Here is a 20,504-nt window from a genome sequence, read left to right on the forward strand (position 1 = left end):
GCGGGCAGGACAAATCCCTACCCCGGAGCAGTGTAGGTAGAACAGCACAACGCCCCCCCCCGGCATCGGGGCAGGACCTTCGTCCCCTTATCCCGGGCAATGTGACAGACCATCCCGGGGCCGCACGGGCAGAACCCCCTCGGGGTCCGTACGTTCCGGACAGGCCCCCTCGGGGCTGCACAGAACCGGCCTTTCCCCCCTAAACCCGACCGGCCTCCTGGGCTCGGGCTGCGGGGGCGCTGGGGGCGGTGCCCGGCGGCGCCTTCAAGGCGGGGCCGTGACGTCAGGAGCTGTCCCCGGTGCTGAAGCAAGATGGCCGCCCGCTAGTCACCGGGGCGGTGGCGGGAGCGGCGGCGGCGAGCGCCCCCCGCGCCCCCGGCGCCGCCAGCGGGACCATGTCGCTGCTCTGCGTCAGAGGTACCGGGGGAGGAAGGGACACAAGGCGGGAGGGGCGCTGGGACAGCCCCGGGCGCCCCGCTGCCCGCCGCGGGGTGGGGGGGCTCCCTGCTCCGGTACGGGCGCACCGACCCCCCCGTCCCGCGGCGCGGCCCCGGTGAGCGCGGGGGGGGCGCGAGGACGGCTTCATTCACAAAAACCGGCGCGTGAATTTATGAATGAACTGGCGGAGGCGCGCTCCGCCGAACCCGGGAGTGGGGGTGGGGAAGCGAGGGGGGGGCTGGGCGCACCCCACCCACCGAGGGTCCCGTCCCCCCGGCCTCCCCCGCCAGACTCTCCCGTCCACCGTCTCCGCCTCCCGCCCCCTCGGAGCCCCCTACTCACCCCCTTCCCACCTCGCATCTCTCCCCACCCCCACTCAAACGTCCCCACCCCCCCAAACGCCCCCCTGCCCACCCTCAACCTCCCATCTCTCCCCCAATACCTCCCCACCCCAAGCACCCCTACCCCGCAGACACAGCCCCCCCGCATTCCCAAACACCCCCAGCCTAAAAACGCCGCCAAATCCCCTCCCACGCCCCACATCTACCCCACGCTCCCCTCCCACTCCTCCAGGAATGCCCCACCCCAAACACCCCCCCCACTCCCAAACATCATCTGTCCCCAAGCACCTCCACATTCTCACCCTCTGAAAGAAACCCCAGACACCCCCAAATCCCCTTATCTTTCCCCATCCCTCCAAACCCATAGATACCGCCCCCCCCAAATTACACCCCCAGCCCCAAACACGACCCTGCCCCCAGCACCCTGTGCCTCTGCAAGTGTTGGTGATACTGGGGGGGTTGTGGGCAGCTCAGAGGGGAGGGGTAGGAGCGAGGTGCTCTGGTGCTGGCAGGGTCCCAGTTAGCGGTGCTGGTCACCCCATACTGGGAGGAACGGGGGCCAGCGCACAGGTGGGGGTTCCCTGCACCCCAGCACGCTGAGACCTGCCCAACTCGGTGCACAGGTGAATCCTGCAGCCTCGGGCTCTGCCTTGCTGGCAGTTACTCTGGATCGAGTGCTCAGTCGGGGGGGGGGACGAGAAGCCTAGTGGGGGTCTTCTTCCCCCTCCTCAGGCCCTGCAGCACCCTGATGTGGAGGGGGTGGCACTCAGGGGTCCTGGGGGTGGTGGAACAGAGGGTGGCAGCTGGGGACAAGGTGGGGCACAGGGTATCTGGGATTCCCCCACCAGTGTCCCCTCCCTGGCAGAAATAAGGAAGAAAATGGGGGCTCTCCCACTGCTGCCTGAGCTCAGTGGGATGGGGGGGCTGTGCCCCCTACCACTCCCCTGCTGTGTCCTTGTCCCTTAGGAGCTGTCACAGCCCCCTCTCCTGTGGATGTGGCACAAGGACACAGGGAACTACTCCCTGGCAGGGCGGAGGCCATGCCCAAATGTGGCCCCTCCGCTGGACACCAGCCAGTCCCAGATTTGGGGTCCCCTCTCTGGTAGGGGGAGAGCTGCATCTTTCCTCCCATTTAAGGGACTTGTCACACGCAGTGACTCTCTCAGTGAAGCCGGGGGCGGATGGTGAGGAAGAGCTCCCAGTGGGTTCGGGCTTCCCCCACCCCCCTGTCGCTGCTCGCTGGAGGCAGCTATTTTCGTCACCCTATTTTGGGGATCCCAGGAGTGGATGTGCCACCCCAGAGCCTCCCCCAGCCTTCTCCTGCTCCTCCTGGGGGGCTGGGGCCGTGTGTAGCCCTCAAGGGCTTCCTGTCGGGGGGACACACCTGGGTGATGGGGCCTGGAGTGGCCCTGGGAGGTGTGGGGTGAGTGGGAACAGGGGTGTGTGGCCAGGAGGGAGGGGTCTGAAGTGGTGCGAGGCAGACAGACAGATGGACGGGCATCCAGAAAGACAGATGGAGAGACGGATGGACAGATGGATGGAGGGGCAGGGAGACGTGAGCAGGTAGACAGAGGGGTAGGTGGATGGATGGACAGAGGGAGGGGTGGATGGAGAGACAGATGAGTGGATAGGTGGTCAAAGGATGGATGGATGGACAAAGACATGGGTGGATGGACAGAGGCATGGACTGACAGAGAGGCCTGCTGTGGGATGCCTACGGTCCGGCCTGGTTTTTACACCATTGCCAGTCTAAACTCTGCCAGCTGCCTCCTGCCTCAGTTTCCCTAACTGGCCAACGCTCCACTGAGAGGAGGCTGATTGCTAATTGGGAAGCACTTTGGGTCTTCCAGCCTGTTGTGGGGGCAGCCAGCTCCCATGGGGTCCCACTGTCCCCAGCTCCTTGTCTGGGGGTTCAGGCTGAATTTAGCTCTGGGACCCACCACCCCTGCACCATCTCTGGGGGCCAGTTGGTGGGTGAGACGGTGGCACGTCCTGCTGGGGGCTGTCAGATGCAGATGGTGGCATCTGACAGGACTTCTCCCTGGCAGTAGATGACAGCCAGGAGAGCCACGTGTTCCCTGGATAATTGTTTGTTCCTGTCAGCTTGGGTATTTTTGGAGCTTTTGCTTCCTCTGCTCTCCCATTTCGGAGGCAGTGGCTGGTGGAGAGCAGTCAGCCCAGGCGAGTGTGTCTGGGCCTGGGGCAGGGACGAGCTCCCATGATGGGGGTCCGTGTGCTCCAAGCTCGTGCCGTGGGCACGTCCTGGTACCAAACACTGTATAGTAATAATAATAATAATAATAATAATAATAATAATAATAAAAAATTTTATAGACAATATAAAAGAATACATTATATATATAATATATGTATAATATAATATTGTAATGTGCAGTGATGCTGGCCATCCCCTCACAGTCCCCCAGGCTCCCAGCCCAGTGACACTAGGGGATCTTTGGGATGCCAGAGCCTTATGCCTGGCCTCAAACCAAGGCCCCATGCAGGAACCCCCCATCCCGGACTGAAGCCGCAGCTCCCGGAGTCCTGCGATTCCCTGGAAACATGGCTGCCAGTGACACGGCTGGCAACCTTCCTTTGGGCAAAGTCACCGCGAAGAGCTGCCCAATGCGTGACCCTCGTGGTGGCACAGGGCAGTCAGCCGAGCTGAAGGACCCCCAATAACAGGGTGTTTCAAAAAGATGGACCCAATGCGACCCTGCAACACAAAGCATTTTGGGTCCATCTTTGCGAAACACCCTGTATTTCCTGCGGCTGAGCCAATGCAGTTTCCTCAGAGGTACGCGGGGCAGGCGGGGGCTGTTTGTGCCACATTGCCCCCACTCGGCACGTGGAGCCGGCAGCAGCCCTGCGTCCCCTCCAGCGCTGGCGGAGGGTGATAAGCGGCTGGCGAGTGGCACGTCTCGGAAATCAAATTACCTTTGATATCGCCAAGGCTATTTTCATCCCTGCTCGGTCACATTGGCCCTCCACCCGCTGACACCCGCGTCATTTAACCGTTCTCCGGGTGCTGTGTCATTCCCTCCCTGCCTGGTCCCCTCCTTTGAGCCCTGAGGACACCCCTCGCCCCTGCCACTCCCTGGCATCGGCAGTGTTGGTACCTGGCTCTGTCCAGCTGCCTGTTTGCCCCCACATTGCAAGCAAAACCTGGGTACCAACACTCCCTGCCCCTCTCGCCTGCAGCACTAATGAAAAGCTGGGAGGGGGGATCAGTCAGAATTGAGGGCTTTTGTTCCTGTGGTGCTGAGCAGGACCTGGCCCAGATGCAAACACCCTCCCCTCGCCCTGCATGCTATTAACTGGCTGGGAGGGGTTCCCAGTGGGTGGGATTGAATCAGCCCCTCAGTGCCCCCCTGGGATAGGGACAAGCCCGGGGTGCAGTGGGGGATGTTTTGGGGCTCCCTGCTGCAGCAGAGTGGGGGCTGCATCTGCACCACCCCTGAGGCTGTCGGGGGGCGCAGGAGGGCTACAGCCTGCGCTCCCCTGCGTTCCTATATGAAATCTGGGCCAGCGGTTTGGGAGACGGCAGGAGCCTTAACCCTGGTGCTGCTGGGCCAGTGCCCCATGGCAGGGATTGCAGCCGGGGGAACGTTCCCCCAAACGCCCCTTTTGCTCCCGAGATGTGTACGGTAACATCATCTGTTTCCCCAAATGGATCCAAGTTCAGAAGTGGGAGGGCGAGAGGGGCTAAACACCCTTTCAACAGATGAAGGCTGGTCATTTGAGGTTGCAATGAGATGTTTCAAGTTGTCCCAAAATGGCCGTTTTTTGGGGGGAGGCCTTTGTACCCCTCTGGTGCCCACCTCTAGCTCATGCCCGATCCCCCTCCCTTGTTCCTGGCATTGAGGATTCCTCATTTACAGCAGCAAGCGGGATCCCGCCGCCTTCTCCCACCTTGCAGCTGGGATGATGGGGGGCAGCCAGGCCTGGGGTCCTCCCACCCCACCTTGGGGGGGGTCCCCAGCCCCCTCACATGGGTCTCTCAGGCTGAATCTCTTCCCTCCCTCTCTGTCCCCACAGTTAAAAAGGCCAAGTTCGACGGACCCCAAGGTAAGTGGCCCCCACTTGCCTGCCCACCCCGGGGAGGCCAGGTCTTGGAGCTCAGCTCTCGGGCTGGTTGGATGTGGCAGGATCAGAGGAAGGGCTGGGGGGTGGTGAGGGGACCCCAGGCTCAGCCTCAGCTCTGGTGACATCATTTGGCAAGTAGCGGGGAGCACACAGAGAGACAGGGTTGCCCTGGACAGGATTGGGGGCTCACAGCCAAGCCACTCCTGGCAGCAGGGGGGTCTATTCTGCCTGGCGCACAGTCGCTGGGGTGCTGAGGGCAGTGTGGGGGGACCCCATGGGTGGGTGGCAGTAGGGGGTGTCTGGGGGTTGGGGGCATTGCGAGGCAGGGGGGGCACTGGGGTCACTTCACCCCCTGCTTGCTCCCACAGAGAAGTTTAACACCTACGTGACACTGAAGGTGCAAAATGTCAAGAGCACAACCATCGCAGTGCGGGGCAACCTGCCCTCCTGGGAGCAGGACTTCATGTTGTGAGTGCCCAGGGGCCATCCCGGGGTCCCCCATCCCTGCTGCTCTCCCCTGTCCCCCCACCAGGGGCAGGTTCCCCACTGCCAATGCTCCCCCTGACCCCAGCCCCGGGGGACTCACCTGAGTCTGGGGGCCGAGGGCACAGGCAGAGGCTGCGGTGGCCCCAAGGGGCTGCTGGGGAGGGGGTTGACCTGGCGCCTCTCCCCATCCCCAGTGAGATCAACCGGCTCGACCTGGGCCTGACGGTGGAGGTGTGGAATAAGGGCCTCATCTGGGACACCATGGTGGGGATGGTGTGGATCCCCCTCCGGACCATCCGTCAGTCCAATGAGGTAGGGAGCCAGGCACACCCATCCCCCCACTGGACCCTAAGGGACATGTAGCCACCCCGCAAGCTGTCCTTCAGAGGGGACAGAGCCTTCCCCATCGCTGCTTGGAGAGGACTCTGCTCGGGGCTGGACCCTGCGTGCGTGGAGTCGTGGGGCTGCGGGAGGGGGGATCCCTGGCAGCTCTTCTCACCCCCATTTCTGCCCCACAGGAGGGCCCTGGGGAATGGCTTACACTCGACTCCCAGGTCATTATGACCGACAATGAGATTTCGGGCACCAAGGACCCCACTTTCCACCGTATCCTTCTCGACACCCGCTTCGAGCTGCCGCTGGGTGGGTACTGTCCCCAGGCACCCCAGAAATGAGGTGCATCCTTCCTTGCCCTCAGCCCCAGGGCTGCTCATGGGGCTGGGGGTTGGGACTGGGGGTCTGATCCTCTAGTCCCAAAAGCTGGGGGGCTGTTTTGGGGAGGGGGGTGCACCAATCAGGGTCTTTGCCCTTGCAGATATCCCTGAGGAGGAGGCCAGATACTGGGCCAAGAAGCTAGAGCAGCTCAATGCCATGCGGGACCAGGATGATGTAAGTCAGTGCGGAGTCAGGCCCAGGTGAGCGCTGGGCCAGAGCAGCGATGCCGGGGCACGCAGCCCTCACTGCCCTTTCTCTCCACAGTATGCCTTCCAGGAGGAGCAGGAAAAGCCTCTGCCTGTTCACAGCTCCCAGTGCTGTAAGTGCTGCCCTGTTGCTGCCCTGCTGCAGGACCCCCCTGCTGCCCTGTTTCCCCAGCTCTTTGCACTGGGGATGCACAAGAGTGGTGTCTGTGCCTGCCTTGGGCAGCTGGACCCCAACACAAGAGGGGCTCAACCTCACTCCACACCCTGTCCCTGTCCTCATTCCCCCATTCTCCCTCCCATGTCTGCTGTTGTTCCTTTGCTGTCTCCCTGCCCCATAGTGCATGAGCCCTCCTGTGGGGCTGAGCCATAAGGGAAAAGGGTGTGGGGGACACGGCAATGGGGTAAGGACAGTCCCCTGGGGAGCCTGATTGAGGGGGCTGCTCAGTGGGGGCACTGGCAGAGGGGTCTGGGGGATTTGGGGTGGCAGCTCGGTTTGTCCCAACCTGTGCCTCACTTTCCCGTTCCGTAATCGTGCCATGGCCCTGCACAAGCCGGTACTGTTCTAAGCACAGCTCAGTACCCCTGTGCCCAGCCCCAGGCCCTGTCCCCTATGCAGTTCAGTGCCACTGTGCCTAGCCATAATGCTGTCCCCAGCCTGGGTAGGTGTCACTGTGCCCAGCCCTAGGCACTGTCCTTGGCCCAGCTTAATGTCACCATGCCCAGGCCTGTGCACTGTCACTGGTGCACTTCAGTGCCACCATGCCTATCCTTAGGCCCCATCCCCATCCCAGTACTGCATTGCCCCACTCCAGTCCCTCTCCTCAGCACGGCTCAGTGCCAATGTGCCCCATCCTGGGCATTGTCCCCAGCTCAGCTTGGTGCCGCCATGCCTGCGACATGCTGGTTCCTCCCAGTGAGCTCCTGCTGCTGCCTCGGAGTTGCTTCTGTCCTTATTGTGTCTGTCCCTTTTTTTGTAGGCAACTGGAATTATTTTGGCTGGGGAGAACAGCAGAGTAAGTATCCTGTGCCCTCCCCTCCTGCCAGCCTGGCAGTCCCCAGCGCATCCCTCTTTGCCGTGCTGTAGCCTGGCCTGGGCCTCAGGGCACCTGGAGCTTGGGTTCAGATGGCTCTCTGTTGGGTGAGGACAGAGGCACCGAGTGCCCTGTCCTGGGCAGGGTTGTCCCCACAGGCTGGTGGGGACAGAGCACCATGAGGCTTTGTGCCCTTGGGGAGCCCTGATGGCAATGAACAGCTTGGGCTTTGCCTCTGTGGTGGGACATCGGTGGTGCAGAGGGAGGGTTCCTGCACCCTGAACTCTTCTTCTCCCCGTCTGTATATCCCATTTCTCCCATTTGCTCTCCCCTCATCCCCCAAAACCCCTTTCTGCAGAGGACATGTGCAGCTTTCCCCTCAGCCCTTCCTGGGTCTGTCTCCCCAGCATGGTCCCACAGCAGTGGGGACGTGGTGGTGACAAGCAGTGGACCTGTGCCGGGTGCGGAGCACATTTGCGGCATCCCTGGCCACAAGAGCCACGGGGCTGTCCCCTGTCCCACTCACTGTGATCTGTTGCAGATGATGACCCTGACAGCACGGTGGATGACCGGGACAGCGATTACCGCAGCGAGACTAGCAACAGCATCCCACCGCCATACTACACCACCTCCCAGCCCAACGCCTCTGTCCATCAGTACCCCATGAGGCACCAGCAGCAGAGCTCCCGTGACTCCTACACCGACTCCATGCAGAGCTATGAGATGGACTACTCAGACCAGCGTCCCATCAGGTAGCGCCGGCACAGCCAGCTCCCCCCTGGGACCCGCTCTCCCAATCACCCCCACACCACATGTGACACAGGCCAGAGGGTCCCTGGGGTGATGCCAGGGATGGTGCTCCCAGGGCAGTGGGTGACAGTGGGAAGGATGCTGAGGATGAAGGGGATGGTGCCAGCCCCAAGTCTTCTCACTGGAAAGTTTTCAAGCTCTTTTGGGTCACTGCCCTCCTCTGTCCTCACTGGGCTCCGGGACCCCATAGCCCTAGCTGTCCTTGCTGGGAGCCGAGCTAGTGGCTTGGCTGGGGATACAGACGTGCCTGTAGGCAAAGCTGTGGGCAGGGACGTCTGCCCAGTGCTTTGTCCCCGTGGTCGCAGCATGGCCCAATTCCTTGCCAAAATACAGCCCAAGGTGCCAGCCCTGTCTATCAGGACAGAGCCTCCCTGCCGGCATCCCCACAGCAGCAGAGGATGCCGGGGCATGGTGGGTGGTGGCGGTGCGGCACCCGGAACCTCGCTGACCATCTTCCTCTCCTCCCCGGCAGACGCTATGGTAGCGTAGACTCTGCCACAAACGGACGCAGTGACGCTGAGTCCGCTTCCGAGTCGAGCAGGCGGACCAGCCGCCAGCCTTCCCTTGAGAGCAGGCGGTCCCTAGACCTATCGGATAGGTGGGTCGCTACCTTGTCGTGTGCCTGTGCCGTCGCAGAGTGTTATGGTCGGTCCTTGCAGCCGTGGTGAGGCCAACACCAGTCCTGGCAAGGGCGGCCTCGTGCTACCATGGGGTCCCCCTCTCCCTGCCCTGGACTGCCTTGCTGAGGAGCAGTGTTGGGATGCTCCAGTCATCTTTTGGCCCCGTGGCATCCCTTCTTGCTGCTGCACCCCAGTTCATGGGGGCAATGCCCCAGCATTCTGGCCCTGCTCGCTGGCACAGTGGCAGGCTGGCAGCACTGATGCCTGTTCTACATCATGCCAGCAGGTATGGGAGCTGAGGCCTTAGGGACTCAAATGCCACCCTCTGTTTCTGGTCACCTCCCAGGAAGCTCCTGGCTGGGCAACAGCCTCGTGCAGTGATTTGGGACCCTCATGATGTGCCAAGGGCCCCTCTCCCAGCTCAGGCCAGGGAGGTGAGGGGTTTCCAGGTGTGAGTTGCGTCTCCTGCACCCCTGTGCCCCAAGTCCCCCTTCCCAAGGTACCTGGATGATGCCAGTACTCCTCCCTGCTGGGACCAGCCTGGGCATTCCCCAGCACCCTCCTCCCTACGGTGTCCCCTGGCTCCCACTGCCTGGCCCAGCCACTCTGGGCCCAGGGCTCTGCCCATCCCATCCCCTTGTCCCCTTCTCCTTGCCCACCCCTGAGCCCTGGCTGCTGGTGCTGGAGACGTGGTGTCGGCCTCTTCCTAGGCATGTTCCTGTCCTGTCTGCATGTTTGCTTATGTGAGCCTCTCCCCATGGAGCCCTGCAGCGGCCCTGTCCCTGGCAGCATTCTGGGATGCAGGGGGCCCTTCTGTGCTGCTGCTCCCCCAGGTGTAGGCAGCTGTGAGAGGGGGATGCTGGAAGGGCTGGAGGCCAGTTGGGCAGATTGGGCAGTGGGAAGGGGTCTAGCCTGGCAGGAAGACTGGAGAGGGGACCCCCAGGTAGGGATGATGTGGTTAAAGGGAGTGATGGGGTTGAAGTGGTGTCCTTGGAGAGTGGGTGCCCAGGACATCTACAGGGAGTGCTGGGATGTCAGGGTAGAGGTTGGGTGACAGATCTGCAGGTTATGGGCAGGATGGGGTGTCTGGAAGAACCAGAAGGCACGATCTGGCTGGGGGTGCTCCCTGGCTGCGCTCTGTCCCCACCGTTGGCAGGGGTGAGCTGAGGGAACAGACACCATCCCTCATGTGCCCCAGCTCAGCCCAGGCACAGTCAGGAAGGTCAGCCCCCTGAGATTGCCCCAGCCTGGGGGGCCAGTCCCACCTCACGGACTCTCCTGGGTCTGTGCCTTTGACTCCCAGGACGAGGAGCACGGTGCTCACCCAGGGCCGTGCCCCGCGGGGAGCAGCACGTTCTCCCGCCTGCAGTGCAGGGACCCTGGGGCTCTAGCTTGGGTGCCATGGGGCAGGCAAGGCTGCGGCATGGACCCACGGGAGCCCTGTCCTTGTTTCCCCTTGGCCCTGCAGCCCCACAGGGAGCAGCCGCTACGCCTCGTCGGCTGAGCTGAGCCAGGGCAGCTCCCAGCTGAGTGAGGACTTCGAGAATGAGAGCCTGCGGGACTCGGAGCTGGATGAGCGGGACGGCGACTCCTACCACTCCTGCCACAGCTCCGTCAGCTACCGCAAGGACTCGCCTCGCTGGGAGGAGGAGGATGATGATCTCTATCTGGAGGAGGAGGAAGAATTCAATGAGGACTACAGCGAGAACGAGGAAGGCTACCCCAAGGAGGAGGAGGAGGACCTGCGGGAGCAGGGCACCTACGAAACCCCTGAGCATGATGCCTACCCCCCACCGCAGAAACCCCCTGGGCAGCAGCAGCAACAGGTCCTGCAGCAGCAACAGCTCCCACAGCAGCAACTGCAGCAACCTCAGCTGGTCCCACAGGTGAAGCCACAGCAGCAGGAGAGGAAGGAGGAGAGAAAGGAGGAAAGGAAGGAGGAAAAGGACACCTCTGCCCCCCAGGAAACTCCAGAGACCCTCCAGGCCCAGCGGGGAGCAGACGAAGCTCCCGGGCCAGAGGCAGCCCCCACACCTGAGCCCCCGACACCGGCTGAGAGGTAGGAAGGAGATGTTGAACTGTAGCGTCCTTGGGATGGCACTGTGCCTTGTGACACTGCGGGTGCTCTGGAGGTGGCCCAGGGCTGGTGCTGGTGCTGCTGGTGCCAAGGGGCAGTGCCAGGGACCTTCTGTGGTGTCTGGGGCTTTTCCAAGCACCTGAAGCATCTGTGTGGGGGAAGCCCACTTTGTGCCACCCAGGCAAGGGTCAGCCCCCTCCAGCACGCTGCCATGGCCCAGCCACCAGGGCCAGGCTAAGAAGGGGCAGAGCTCAAGGCGTTCAAGATCCTGCCAGGGCTACAGGGAGTACAGGTTTATAACCTGGGACAAACCTAGGAATGGGGGACATGGGGGCTTAGGACTGCAGTTCCTCTCCTCTGACCCCATCTATTGGCTCCCTGGATGGAGGGGGTAGCCCAGAGCTTGGCGTGGTCAGAGGAGGAAATTTCCTTCGCAAGAGTCCATCCTCTCCCTAGGCCACTAGTAAAAGCTCATCCGTGGCCTCCTGTGCTGTACAGATGAATTATTTGGTGGCCAGGTCCCTGGTACAGCACGTGAATAATTCATATATCAGTCTCTGCCTTTAATTATTGAACACGTCAATTTATTCCATGGTTCGGTGAGCACCACCACTCTGTGCAGAGGGAAGTGTGATGGGCTTTTTTGGTCTTTTGTTTGGTTTAAATTATAGACCAGAGCTGGGGAATCTCTAATTTAAAAGAATATGTAATGAGCTTTTTTTAAAAAAATACATATTTAGGCCCAAGGACTGGCTAGAGTTCATGTCTGCCTGCAGTGCCTGTTCTTTGGGCAGGGGGCTTGGGGGGTCCTGTGCTGGGCACTGGGGACCAAGGATTAGCACTGAGGACTGCAGGTTAAGGCTGAGGACCCCCAGATTAGCACTGAGAATCCCAGATTCGCACTGGGGACCACATATTAGCACAGGCAAGGCCCCACAGGGCTGGTTTGGGGAGGTCCGTTGCCTGAGTTCCCCACAGCCTCATTCCAGCCTGGTTCTGGGCACCTCTCTCCAGTCACATCACACCGGGCTCTCCAGGAAGCTGTGATGTTTGGAGGATGTTTTTTCTTTTCCTTTGTGTCTCAATTTTTCAAGAGAGGAGAAGAAAACCCACAACAACCATCATGTCCAGGCTGGCAAGTCCCCCTGGGCTTGGAGCCACTGGGGTGTTGGGAGCTCTTAACCCCAGGAGGTCCCAGTGTGGTGGAAAGCGGCTGGAGGACATCCTGCTGGGGAGATGAGCGGTGAAGGACGTTTCATCCATGTGCTTGTGTCACCAGCAGTCCCCTGACCCTTTGCTCCTGAAGGGATCCCTCTGTGTTGCTTGGGTGCCCAGGGCAGAGCCTCACAAGGTGGGGTGAACTTCTGGCTTGTCCCCATTGCTCTGCCTTGACTGTGCTGCCCTTTGCAGCAGGACTTGTTATCTTTTGAGAGTCCTTCCTGGTAGGAAGAGGGAGTTTTTGCCGTGGCCACACTGGTTCAAGGCCCATCAGGATCCCTAAATTGCAGACTTAGCCCTGCTGGGGGTGTGGGGGCTGACTCCCCCCTCCCCAGTGCCATGCTGGGAGGTGAGCAAGGCGTGTGTGCTTGCAGGGAGCAGGCAGAGGTGGAGGTGCAGGACCCCAAAGCACGAGCCAAAGCCAACTGGCTGAGAGTCTTCAACAAGGTCTGCATGCAGCTGCAGGAGGTGAGCAACCCCGTGCCCGTCCCAGTGCCGGCTGGGCGGTGGGCACAGCCCCTTCCCACACCCTGGCAGCTTCCAGACACGTCCACTCCCCAGTCCCGCAGACATCCCACTCCCTGAGGGCAGTGGGGACCTGGGAGGCCCCAACAGTGGTGGCCCTGCGACCCCATTTATGCCAGGTGGGACCCGCACAAGGGGCAGGGAGTGCTGAGGACCTTCCCCCTGTGTGTGCTGCATGTGGTGTGCTGGTGCATGCCTCTCCCCCCTCTCCCCTGTACTGAGCTGACAATTTTTTGTTCTGTTTTTAGACTCCATCCTCCATCTTTTCTTTTTGTTTTGGCTCTGGATTCACCCCCTGGGGCTTCGATCCCCCGCCCCACTGCTTCTTTTCAGTTGTCCACCACCATGGCCCTTGTGCCTGCGTCTCCCCTTCCTCCAGGGAAGGGGTGTAGCCTGCCCGCAGGTAAGCATGTCCAACGGAACAACCCCGCAACGTGTGTGCCTTCCCTGTGGGGGTGTGTGCAGAGACTGACCCACGAGGTCTTTCCTCCCTCTCCCCCAAAATGATCTCCTCCCTGCAAGGGAGGTGGCACTGCGGGGTGGTCCCTGCACAGACCCCATCCCCAGTGTGCTCTGGCTTCTCCCTGCACTTCTCTCCGACTGGATGTAGGTCCATGTGGACCTGATCAGCCTTTCAAATGATGCTTCTCCAGTCCCCCAAACCCTGAATTTTTGCATAGTGCAGCCATCCCCACCGCTACACCAGCCCGGGCCCCTCTGCTGAAGCCTTCTCACTGCTTGCCCATCGCCGCCTCTTGAAAACACTTCATTCCCAGTGCAAGCCCTTTGCTGCAAAGAACCCCAATGTTTTAGGAACATGCTTTTCTCCACCCATCCTGTAAACTCTTTACATCCTTCCTCAGTGCTGTGGGTGCTGGCTGGGTGCTCAGCTGCCAGCAGCACCAAGCCCTGGGAACGGCTGCCACCTTTGCCAGGGACTCAGCGCTGCCTCTGTAACCGCTGCCCTGTGTCTTGTAGGCCCGTGGGGAAGGTGATGGAGAAGCTAAATCCCTGTGGTTCAAAGGCGGGTGAGTATGTGGGGAAGCTGGTACTTTCTGCCTCCCTGGGATCTCGCGGGTTGCTCCTCCCTCCTCGTTAGGATGTGAATAATGACATTATGGGGGGGTCTGATGTGGGGAAGTGTTGCTGAGATGTGGACACGTGGGGGCCAGATTTTGGGGTTGAATGCTGGTTGCTCAGTGCTTTTGGAGGAGCCAGCAGAGATGCCACCACTCCATGTCCCTGAGAGCCGAATGGGGAGATTGAGGAGGTGAGTGGGCTGGGATGGGACTGAGCTGGGGTGGCGGCTCCCACTTCTCTCCTGCCGTCTGTGGCTGGAATGGTAACATCGGGAACCTCGAACCTCTCACCCGGACGGGCTGGGGATCTCGCCCTTCCTCTGACCCAGGCAGAACCTGGCAGGTTTCCTTGAGAGCCCACCAGATCACACCAGGGTTTCCTTGTGCACAGGGCTAGAGGCTGCAAAGCAGCATTTCTGCTTGAGCTGTGCTGCCTCAGTTTCTTTTGCAGCAGAACGGCTCGGTGCTCACCTTTGGTGTCCCAGAGGGAAACCTCAGCTCTGCTGCTCCGTGCTGCAAAGCCAAAGCTAGCTAAGCCAAACGGGCTATTTTTTTCCTGTGTTTCACTGTCACAGCACTGAAGCCAAACATCTTCATGTGGGGAAAACCATGGTTTTCAGCCAGAATCCTCTTCCCCCCAGTTTTTAATCCAGTGATCCCTGCCCTGGCCAGAGTGGTGGTGGGGATGTGGGTCCCATGGGTGGGTCCCAGGCCATGTGGGGGTTGCTCTGCAGTCCTGTCTGCCAGGTCCTGAGTGAACATGGGGCAATAGGAGGGGACCCCTTCCTGCCTCAGTTTCCCCTTCCCCGCTGACTCTCGTCTCTCTTGCAGGCCTGGTGGTGGGCTGATTATTATAGACAGCATGCCGGACATACGCAAGCGAAAACCCATCCCCCTAGTTAGTGATTTGGTGAGGTTTCTCCTAACGCCTTGTACCACGCAGCTGCCGGCTTCGCTCCCACTGCGCCCACTGGACTGTGCCACCCGCCCGCCCTGGCTGGCGCTTGCCGGTTGCCCGTGCCCTGCTCCCCAGCTGCCTCTAACATGGCTTGTGTTTTGTGTTCTCTTTTCTCTGGCCTGGCTTGGCCATCCCTGGCTCCAGGGGGGCGGCAGTAAGGTTTCTGCGCTGCATTAACAGCATGCCCGACATTAAGCCTGGACGCAAATCTCTCCCTCTAGTCAGCGATCTGGTGAGCGCGGTCCGAGGGGTTAAAGAGAGAGCACCCTTGGGTGCTGCTGCCCAGCCTCCTCGAGCTCTGCTGGCATGGGGTGGGGGTGTCCCAGGCCGTTTTGGGGTTCCCCTGGCCCTTGATCTTGCGGTGTGGAGCTGTGAGGATGGCACAGCTGGGTTCTCTGCACCCAAGGGTGCTTCTGTTTAACGGAGTTCCAGGGCCCTGTCCCTACACCAAGCATCAGCCCAAGGCTTCCCGGAGCTGCGTCTGGTTTCCCATTTTCTTACCAGTGCTGCTTCCCTGGTCCCTCCCTGTCCCACCTGCCATAGGCTCCCTGCAGCCCTGTTGCTGGGCAGATGGGGAGGGGTAGCGCGGGCTTTTCTGAGCTGCACAGAGCCTGTGCCCCTGTCCCCACCATCGTCATGCTGTGTCACTACAGCCCAGTCCCCATGCTGGGGTCCCATCCAGGCCCTGGGTTGTAATATATGGGGCCACTCTGTTGTCACGTCCCTAGTGACAAAGAGACAGCAATTTTGGAAACCGGACCCTTTGCACCCAGAATTAGGTGCCCTTCTCCTCCTTCCCTCTCCCTTTACCCCTTGCCACCTCCGATTTTGCCCTTCCCAGGGTTCCTGAATCCCCCTGCCCCCCCATCGCTGCCCTCACCCCAATGTCCTCTACCCCCCAGTCCTCTCGGGCAGCCGCTGATGCTTCTGCACTGTGCTGAGTTGGTGTTGGGGTTTTGGGGTGGTGGGTGGTGACAGGGTGGGCGGGGTGCGGGGGTCCTTCACTGCTGGGGTTTGGCAGGCTGCAGCCAGTGCTGTGGCTTGGGGTGGGAAACTCCCTGGTGCTGAGTGTGGGGTTCGTGTTGCTCTGATTCCCACTCATTCCGTCAGGGAAGGGTCCAGGACTTGCTCTGCTGTGAGGTGGCTTGCACTAACAGCCTTTTATTTCCCCCCTTGCCGGTCCTGGCTGCCCACAGGCAATGGTAAGTGACCCCCACCCTGGTCTGCCCATGGTGTCAGACACACGTCGGGAGGCTCTGCCCTGTTGGGACTGAGCTGGGAATGCCACGGGCTACTGAACTGGTTCCAGTCCCACTGCACAGTGGAGTGGCACTTTGTGGTGCTGCTGGCACTTTGCTGTCCCTGCTGCCAGCCCATGCAGCCAGCACCCACCTCTGCCTGGGGCGGGGGTCCATCTCAGGTGTTTTATGGCCACTGGGACCCCAAAGGAGCGTGGGAGGGACACCCGTGCTCTGCCAGATCTGCGAATTGTGTTTCTTACCCACAGTCCCTGGTCCAGTCCAGGAAAGCGGGAATCACGTCTGCGCTGGCCTCAAGCACCTTGAACAATGAGGAGCTGGTAGGTGCTGGGGTTGTCTGGGGTGCGGGGCTGTCATGGTTGGAGGCTCAGCCCCAGCTGGCCGGGCCAGCAACAGAGTTGTGGGGTCTGTGCCACCCCAGCATCCTCCTCTGGCAAGGCCAAAGCAGCCAGGATATTCACAGCTGCACCTGGGGATGGCATTTGTCCTCTGCCCTGCTTGTCTGCACCCAGTGGTGACATTGCATGTGGCCCAGCACCTGTGGCTGGGGTCCCTGCACCCTGCTGCACAGTTCAGCTGCCGTATGTTGCCTGGGCTTTTCTCTCCCTCTCTCTTCTGTCCTTGCACAGAAAAACCATGTTTACAAGAAGACCTTGCAAGCCTTAGTGTATCCTATCTCCTGCACAACGCCCCACAACTTTGAGGTGTGGACGGCCACCACTCCCACCTACTGCTATGAGTGCGAGGGGCTGCTCTGGGGCATCGCCCGGCAGGGCATGCGCTGTGCCGAGTGTGGCGTCAAGTGTCACGAGAAGTGCCAGGACCTGCTCAACGCCGACTGCCTGCAGAGTAAGGAGCTGTTGCCTGCATCCTCATCCCTTCTCCCTTTGGAGAGGTAGGAGGGAGCAGCCCAGGGAGAGCTGGACTCTTGCCTTGTGCATGGGGACATGGTGAGCAGGAAGATCTGTCCTGGGCAGGGTGTAGATTCCACCAGGTTAGAATTCATTCGCACGTGGTGGACATGAGGCGCTCTCAGCTCTCTCCTGGATGCCACCTGCCCCCCTTATCTCACCCATGGTTGTCCTTTTCCAGGGGCGGCAGAGAAGAGCTCCAAGCACGGAGCAGAGGACCGTACCCAGAATATCATCATGGTGCTCAAGGACCGCATGAAGATCCGGGAGCGCAACAAGCCGGAGATATTTGAGCTGATCCAGGAGGTGTTTGGGGTCACCAAGACCACGCACACACAGCAGATGAAGGCAGTGAAGCAGAGCGTCCTGGATGGCACCTCCAAATGGTCAGCCAAGATCAGCATCACTGGTAGGCACCGGTTGCACCTGGCACCATGTGCCATGGGGGACCATGGGGCTGTCCCCTTGCACAAGGATGCTGTGTGCTCCAACCCCCCACCTGCCCCTCATCCTGCAAAGTGGCTTCAGCCCCTGGGGACACAAGGTGCCTGTTGCGGGGATCTCGGTGTGGCTGTGGCACTGACTCCTCTCTCTGTTCTCTCCACTGTGTGCCACACGTCTCGTGTGGATGGGCGTTCATGCTGTGCTGTGCTGTGCTGCAGTCGTTTGTGCCCAGGGCCTGCAAGCAAAGGATAAGACGGGTTCCAGTGACCCATATGTCACTGTCCAGGTTGGAAAGACAAAGAAAAGGACTAAAACTATCTATGGCAACCTCAACCCGGTCTGGGAGGAGAATTTCCATTTGTAAGTTCACCCCTGTCCCTCTACCTGGCCACTCACAGTCATGCTGGGCTGTGCTGGCTGTTAGAACATCCCTGAGGGGTGGTGGACAGTCAGCTGGGGCTTCATCCTGCCCCAGCTGAGGGTGGAGGGGTGCTGCTGGGAGTGCTGGTTTTGTGCCATGGAGGGTTTGACTCCCGGCAATGGAAGCTGATCCAGGCTGTGCTGCGGATGCCTGGGGCCAGTGCAGAGCCCTGCAGAGCCCACTGGGGAGGGCTGGTGCCCCACATCCGATCTCTTCCCCAGTTTCTGCCCAGTGCTGGGGTGGTCCCTCTTGTTTAGGGAAACAATAGAGGCCAGAAAGTTTTTCCTGCTCATCCTGGGGCTTGTCCCTTCTCGCCTCCCCAGCGAGTGCCATAACTCCTCCGACCGCATCAAGGTCCGTGTCTGGGACGAAGATGATGACATCAAGTCCCGTGTCAAGCAGCGCTTCAAGAGGGAGTCCGACGATTTCCTGGGCCAGACAATCATCGAGGTCCGGACCCTGAGTGGGGAGATGGACGTCTGGTACAACCTCGGTAACTGGCTGCCCCAGCACGAGCTGCTTGGGCTGGGAATCCTGGCCCTGCTCTCCTGGGGGGATGTGTTGCCAGATGTGGCATGAAGGCTATTTCAGCATATTAGTATAGGGTGCGCTGTTAAAAACATTTAATCCTGAAAGCCATTGGGATCAAGTGTTTTCCCAGGGTCATTCTCAAAACCCTTTGCCCAGGAGGTCCAGAGCACCAGCCCTCTGCAGAGGTGAAACTGAGGCACAGAGAAGCCACATCTCTCTATTTTCTGGAGATAGGGCCAAATCACCCTCTGCAGTACATTGTACCCTGGCCTGGCTGCACTCAACTCTGGGCGTCCCCCTGGCCCTGAACCCAAGAGCCCTGCCCTGCTGGAGCCCTCTGCCCCTCTTTGGAGCCAGGAGTGAGCAGAGTTCCTCCGGGGAAGCCTCACATCTTGTCCCCCTCCTTGTGCTGCTACAGACAAGCGGACAGACAAGTCAGCTGTGTCAGGAGCCATCCGGCTGCACATCAGTGTGGAGATCAAAGGCGAGGAGAAGGTGGCTCCCTACCACGTACAGTACACCTGCCTGCATGAGGTGAGCAGCCCAGGCGGGTGCAAGGGGCATGGCCCCAACCCCAGCCATGCCACTGTGCCACTGCTGGCCCCGGGCACCTGATGTGACTTATTTGTACCTCCAGAACCTGTTCCACTTTGTGACGGATTTGCAAAACAATGGGGTGGTGAAGATCCCCGATGCCAAGGGGGACGATGCCTGGAAGGTGTACTTTGACGAGACAGCACAGGAGATTGTGGATGAGTTTGCCATGCGCTACGGAGTAGAGTCCATCTACCAGGCCATGACGTGAGTCCCTCGTGCTCCACCGTGCTCAAAGGGGCTGTGCCAGCCCTGGGTTGCGGGGATCACTGTTGGCATCTTCCTCCCCTGCCACTGTTTGCACCCATCTCCCTGCCATGGGTGCAGACATCTCCCCTAGCTCGCCTGCACCCATGCATCCCTCTCTCCCCACCTCCCAAACCCCATGCCCTTTCCTACAGTCAACCCCTTCTGTGGCCCCATGCCCTCACCTTCCACCTCCTTCTGCAGGCATTTTGCCTGCCTTTCCTCCAAATACATGTGCCCAGGGGTGCCGGCGGTGATGAGTACTCTGCTAGCCAACATCAACGCCTACTATGCCCACACCACAGCTTCTGCCAATGTCTCGGCCTCCGACCGCTTTGCTGCGTCCAATTTCGGGGTAAGTCCGATGGTGCGTAAACACTCCTTCCTTCTTCTCTCTCTTCTCTTGGGAGGGGGTGGGGGGCTTGGGGCACAAAAAGGGCCGTGCAAAACACCCCGCTCCAAAACAGACCAGGCAGCAGGTGGATCAGCCCCTGCTTGCCCTGAAATTCGTCCTGCTCCCATTTTGCAGAAGGAAAAGAGCCACCACCTTCCTGGGAGAAGGTCTAAATTTGCTACCCAGATTATGAGGGTAGAACCGCGACTGGAGCCCAAGCGGGCTGGGATGCTTGGCGGCAGCATGGTAGGAGGGGGAATCCTTGGTGGCAAAATCACAAGCAGGTGGCGAGGAGCCATCCCTGGAGCTCACCAGGAGTTTTGCACAGCCCTGACTGCTTTGGACGCACTCTGGGACCGCTGCAAACTCGCCTGGCTGTGCCAGCACCCATGGGTGCCTGCTGGGTGCCTTGCATGCAGCGAGTGGGGCGAGTTTGTGCCGGGGCTGGGTGTGCCCTTGGAGACGTGGGCAAAGTGGGGCTGAGCTCTCATCCTGTCTCTCCCCGTGTTATCCCAGAGGCAGCAGGTTATTGCTCTGGATGCACATGGGTCGAGCCAGGATCAGTGCCCAGCCCGGGGTCAGGCCAAGTGCTGGGTAGCCAGGGATGCAGCCAAGGAGTGTAGCTTCGAGCAGTGGCTGCTTTGGCTCAACTCCCAGGTCCTGTTGCAGGGGGCAGCTAGAGCCAAGTGAGCTGTGCATTCCGTCATGCAGGAGGAGGAAACTGTACAAAAAAAAAAAAAAAAAATCACCTTTCTCTAACATGGAGGGTTTTAAAAACTTCTTTCTTTCTCTTTTTTTAGAGAGCCTAAGGTTGGGTCCTAAAGTGCCCGGCCGTGTCGCTTTAACCCCGTCGTGTCCAGTTTTAAAGCGCTGCAGCCGTTCGGTGGCGGGGACGCACGGTCTCGGCCCAGAGCCTGGCTTTGCCGTCTCTGGCGGGCGAGCGCGCCGAAGGTTTGCGGTTGCCAGTGCAGGCTGCGGCCTTGGCCGAGCAGTGGCCAGGCGGGTGCGGGACTCGCTGCCCCATCCCATCCCCTTGTCATCCCCACCCAGGACTTGGGAAGCTGTTCTGGGCTCTCCGGAGCCCTGTGGGGCAGCCCTGATGCTGTGGAGAGAAC

The 20,504-nt window shown here is 60.5% G+C and overlaps 1 protein-coding gene across 1 annotated transcript in view; it reads left to right on the forward strand.

The window, feature by feature from the left end:
• The first annotated feature begins 395 nt into the window (after positions 1-395).
• Positions 396-20,504, forward strand: part of UNC13A (unc-13 homolog A) — a 34,548-nt gene continuing 14,439 nt past the window's right edge. The window contains exons 1-23 of the mRNA XM_065652306.1: positions 396-417; positions 4,818-4,847; positions 5,234-5,333; positions 5,546-5,663; positions 5,870-5,993; positions 6,166-6,239; positions 6,330-6,384; positions 7,249-7,284; positions 7,844-8,054; positions 8,585-8,710; positions 10,201-10,791; positions 12,402-12,495; positions 13,531-13,580; positions 14,734-14,821; positions 15,786-15,791; positions 16,097-16,168; positions 16,478-16,697; positions 16,941-17,168; positions 17,422-17,563; positions 17,948-18,117; positions 18,574-18,689; positions 18,793-18,956; positions 19,200-19,362. Of these exons, the coding sequence (XP_065508378.1) occupies positions 396-417; positions 4,818-4,847; positions 5,234-5,333; positions 5,546-5,663; positions 5,870-5,993; positions 6,166-6,239; positions 6,330-6,384; positions 7,249-7,284; positions 7,844-8,054; positions 8,585-8,710; positions 10,201-10,791; positions 12,402-12,495; positions 13,531-13,580; positions 14,734-14,821; positions 15,786-15,791; positions 16,097-16,168; positions 16,478-16,697; positions 16,941-17,168; positions 17,422-17,563; positions 17,948-18,117; positions 18,574-18,689; positions 18,793-18,956; positions 19,200-19,362 (3,000 nt within the window). The remainder of the gene's footprint in view (positions 418-4,817; positions 4,848-5,233; positions 5,334-5,545; positions 5,664-5,869; positions 5,994-6,165; positions 6,240-6,329; positions 6,385-7,248; positions 7,285-7,843; positions 8,055-8,584; positions 8,711-10,200; positions 10,792-12,401; positions 12,496-13,530; positions 13,581-14,733; positions 14,822-15,785; positions 15,792-16,096; positions 16,169-16,477; positions 16,698-16,940; positions 17,169-17,421; positions 17,564-17,947; positions 18,118-18,573; positions 18,690-18,792; positions 18,957-19,199; positions 19,363-20,504) is intronic.

This window comes from Caloenas nicobarica, chromosome 27 (genome assembly GCF_036013445.1).
Source record: "Caloenas nicobarica isolate bCalNic1 chromosome 27, bCalNic1.hap1, whole genome shotgun sequence".
In the NCBI taxonomy this organism is placed as follows: domain Eukaryota; kingdom Metazoa; phylum Chordata; class Aves; order Columbiformes; family Columbidae; genus Caloenas; species Caloenas nicobarica.